Source organism: Chiloscyllium plagiosum, chromosome 51 (assembly GCF_004010195.1).
Source record: "Chiloscyllium plagiosum isolate BGI_BamShark_2017 chromosome 51, ASM401019v2, whole genome shotgun sequence".
In the NCBI taxonomy this organism is placed as follows: domain Eukaryota; kingdom Metazoa; phylum Chordata; class Chondrichthyes; order Orectolobiformes; family Hemiscylliidae; genus Chiloscyllium; species Chiloscyllium plagiosum.
The window spans coordinates 3,683,653-3,687,280 of record NC_057760.1 but is presented as its reverse complement, the minus strand read 5'-3'; the positions used below and the strand labels follow the sequence as shown (position 1 = coordinate 3,687,280).

Below are 3,628 nucleotides of genomic sequence, written 5' to 3'. Positions count from 1 at the left end.
CCATAGACCCCGCCCACTCCGTCATTCTCATACACCCGCGCGCCCAACGGCCGTACCCCATAGACCCCGCCCACTCCGTCATTCTCATACACCCGCGCGCCCAACGGCCGTACCCCATAGACCCCGCCCACTCCGTCATTCTCATACACCCGCGCGCCCAACGGCCGTACCCCATAGACCCCGCCCACTCCGTCATTCTCATACACCCGCGCGCCCAACGGCCGTACCCCATAGACCCCGCCCACTCCGTCATTCTCATACACCCGCGCGCCCAACGGCCGTACCCCATAGACCCCGCCCACTCCGTCATTCTCATACACCCGCGCGCCCAACGGCCGTACCCCATAGACCCCGCCCACTCCGTCATTCTCATACACCCGCGCGCCCAACGGCCGTACCCCATAGACCCCGCCCACTCCGTCATTCTCATACACCCGCGCGCCCAACGGCCGTACCCCATAGACCCCGCCCACTCCGTCATTCTCATACACCCGCGCGCCCAACGGCCGTACCCCATAGACCCCGCCCACTCCGTCATTCTCATACACCCGCGCGCCCAACGGCCGTACCCCATAGACCCCGCCCACTCCGTCATTCTCATACACCCGCGCGCCCAACGGCCGTACCCCATAGACCCCGCCCACTCCGTCATTCTCATACACCCGCGCGCCCAACGGCCGTACCCCATAGACCCCGCCCACTCCGTCATTCTCATACACCCGCGCGCCCAACGGCCGTACCCCATAGACCCCGCCCACTCCGTCATTCTCATACACCCGCGCGCCCAACGGCCGTACCCCATAGACCCCGCCCACTCCGTCATTCTCATACACCCGCGCGCCCAACGGCCGTACCCCATAGACCCCGCCCACTCCGTCATTCTCATACACCCGCGCGCCCAACGGCCGTACCCCATAGACCCCGCCCACTCCGTCATTCTCATACACCCGCGCGCCCAACGGCCGTACCCCATAGACCCCGCCCACTCCGTCATTCTCATACACCCGCGCGCCCAACGGCCGTACCCCATAGACCCCGCCCACTCCGTCATTCTCATACACCCGCGCGCCCAACGGCCGTACCCCATAGACCCCGCCCACTCCGTCATTCTCATACACCCGCGCGCCCAACGGCCGTACCCCATAGACCCCGCCCACTCCGTCATTCTCATACACCCGCGCGCCCAACGGCCGTACCCCATAGACCCCGCCCACTCCGTCATTCTCATACACCCGCGCGCCCAACGGCCGTACCCCATAGACCCCGCCCACTCCGTCATTCTCATACACCCGCGCGCCCAACGGCCGTACCCCATAGACCCCGCCCACTCCGTCATTCTCATACACCCGCGCGCCCAACGGCCGTACCCCATAGACCCCGCCCACTCCGTCATTCTCATACACCCGCGCGCCCAACGGCCGTACCCCATAGACCCCGCCCACTCCGTCATTCTCATACACCCGCGCGCCCAACGGCCGTACCCCATAGAACCGCAATCCCCAGCTGCCCCACCTCCCACTGAGAACATCCCTCCCTCTTTTGACACCCGCCCTCTCCACTGATGCATCTCAACCTATGCCCAAGTGCACAGATACCCACTGTCACTCTATTTGCCCCACTGCCTGCCTTCTACTCACTCCCCACACCCAATGTGTCCCACCACCACCTCTCCCTCCCCAATAGGCGCCCCTGGCCCCTCATTGATGTGCCAACCTCTTCCCTCATCCCATACCTCCTGCTCCTCAACTGCTTGCCATCATCTCCAGCTTTTATTCCCACATCCCAACAGTCACTCTTACCAACACCCACACAGCCCCCCCCTCCTCCATTTCCCTGGCATCTTGTCAGTCACCCTGATAAATTACACTCTCCCCTGACGCCCCTCCCTGACACTCAACCATTTCCGGTTCTGCAGCCCCCACCTTTTCCCCACTCTTCTCTGGCCTACCTAGTCCCTACTCAAACAGCTTCTTTGTTTTGCAGCACATGGTGATGAGCTTTAGAGTGTCGGAACTCCAAGTGCTGCTGGGATTCTCTGGCCGGAATAAGACAGGCCGTAAACACGAGCTGCTGACCAAAGTGCTGTACATGCTGAAGTCTGGCTGCAGTCCAGCTGTGCACATGAAAATCAAAGAGCTCTACAGGCGCCGCTTCCCACGCAAGAGCCACGCCACCATGGAGTTGCCTTTACTGTCTGTCCAGAATGCCGCAGCTCACCCCTCAGCCAGTGCGTCGCTGGCCCTCAGCAGCAACCCACAGCTTCACTACAGTACCTCTGCTGCCTCGGCCTTGGTGTCCCCACTGCTGTCTCCTCTCAGCATGCTCACTCCCAAGCGAGAATTAGATTTACAACATCTGTCGCCTCCAGTGCATCCAGACGTCAAAATGAGGAGACTGCCATTTTATGACATCTATGATGAGCTGACCAAACCGACCACATTAGGTAAAGCCATGGTGACAAATGGTCTGGAACGTGGAGTGTGGGGTGGAGGGGAGGGAAGGGGAAATCAATGGAATTGGAAGAGCCAATATTGTTGGCCAGTGATCATCCTGTACCCGGCATGGCCAGAGTTTGTTGGGTTGCTCTTTGGCCTAAAGGCAAGGTAAAAGTAAAGTTGCCATAGTCTTACTGGACTATAGGGATGCTCACTCATTCACAAGAGGCAACTGGTGGTGATTTAACCTGAGGGTCCCCACACCTCTGGTAACGGGAGAGACTGTGAAGGCGAGTCCTTCATGGTGACCTCGGTCATTGCAGGAATTGAGCCCATATTGTTGGTATCTCTTAGCGTCATAAGCTGGCTGTCCAGCCAACTGAGACAAATTTTGTAGAACTGCAATATCAGATGACATGTATTTTATAAAGACCAGAACGAAAATGGGACCGAAGTCCCCATGTTGCAGCATGTGCAGAATTGCTTACACCCATACATGGTGCTGTGTTAACAGTATGGACAGGTTTGACCTCTCTCCAAGTCAGTCAGTAAGATAGAGCAACAGGGGAGGAGGAAGCTGTGAAGGGCAGGAAGGGGAGAGCAGAGAGGGCCAGTGTGATGGGGGAAGGGAAGGGAGATTTCTTAAAACTAGACTGGGAACATTAATTCTGGTTTTTCTCTGTAGATGCTACCAGACCTGCTGCATTTCTCCAGTTGCTGTTTACGTTTCAAGAGTTCCAGCGTCCCTGGTTCTTTGTTATCTTTTAGTTTCACAGGCCGGTATTATTTGTTGATGATTATGAGCTGGTATCTCTATTGTTTCCTTTCTGCTTTCTTTTTATACAGTATCAAGTAATGGGCAGCGGTTTGAGGAAGCTGTTGTTACGTTTGCATTGACCCCACAGCAAGTTCAACAGATCTGCTCATCCAGGTGAGAGTGTGAAAACCTTTCACCCAAACAGTACAGTAAGTTATCAGAGAGAGACTTTTCAGCAGCATGAATGGACAGTGTGATGGAAGGGGACTGAGGGGTGGGAGGGAATAGTGGCGAGAGGCTGGTGTGAGGAAGAGTGGTTTGGAGTAAGAGGGTAAGATGGGGTGAGGGAAAGAGTTGCTGTTGTAGAGATCAGGCAAGGACTGTTGGTGTCCCAGCCTAAGACTCTGGAAGACCAGGTTCAAGTCCCACTAGTTCC

At 57.2% G+C, this 3,628-nt stretch overlaps 1 protein-coding gene across 1 annotated transcript; it reads left to right on the top strand.

The window, feature by feature from the left end:
• The first annotated feature begins 1,950 nt into the window (after nt 1-1,950).
• LOC122544783 (E3 SUMO-protein ligase PIAS1-like) lies at nt 1,951-3,394 on the top strand. Its single transcript, XM_043684112.1, has 2 exons — nt 1,951-2,443; nt 3,282-3,394. The coding sequence occupies exons 1-2, from the start codon at nt 1,987-1,989 to the stop codon at nt 3,368-3,370; spliced, it is 546 nt and encodes a 181-aa protein (XP_043540047.1). The 5' UTR covers nt 1,951-1,986; the 3' UTR covers nt 3,371-3,394.
• Nucleotides 3,395-3,628: the final 234 nt, after the last annotated feature.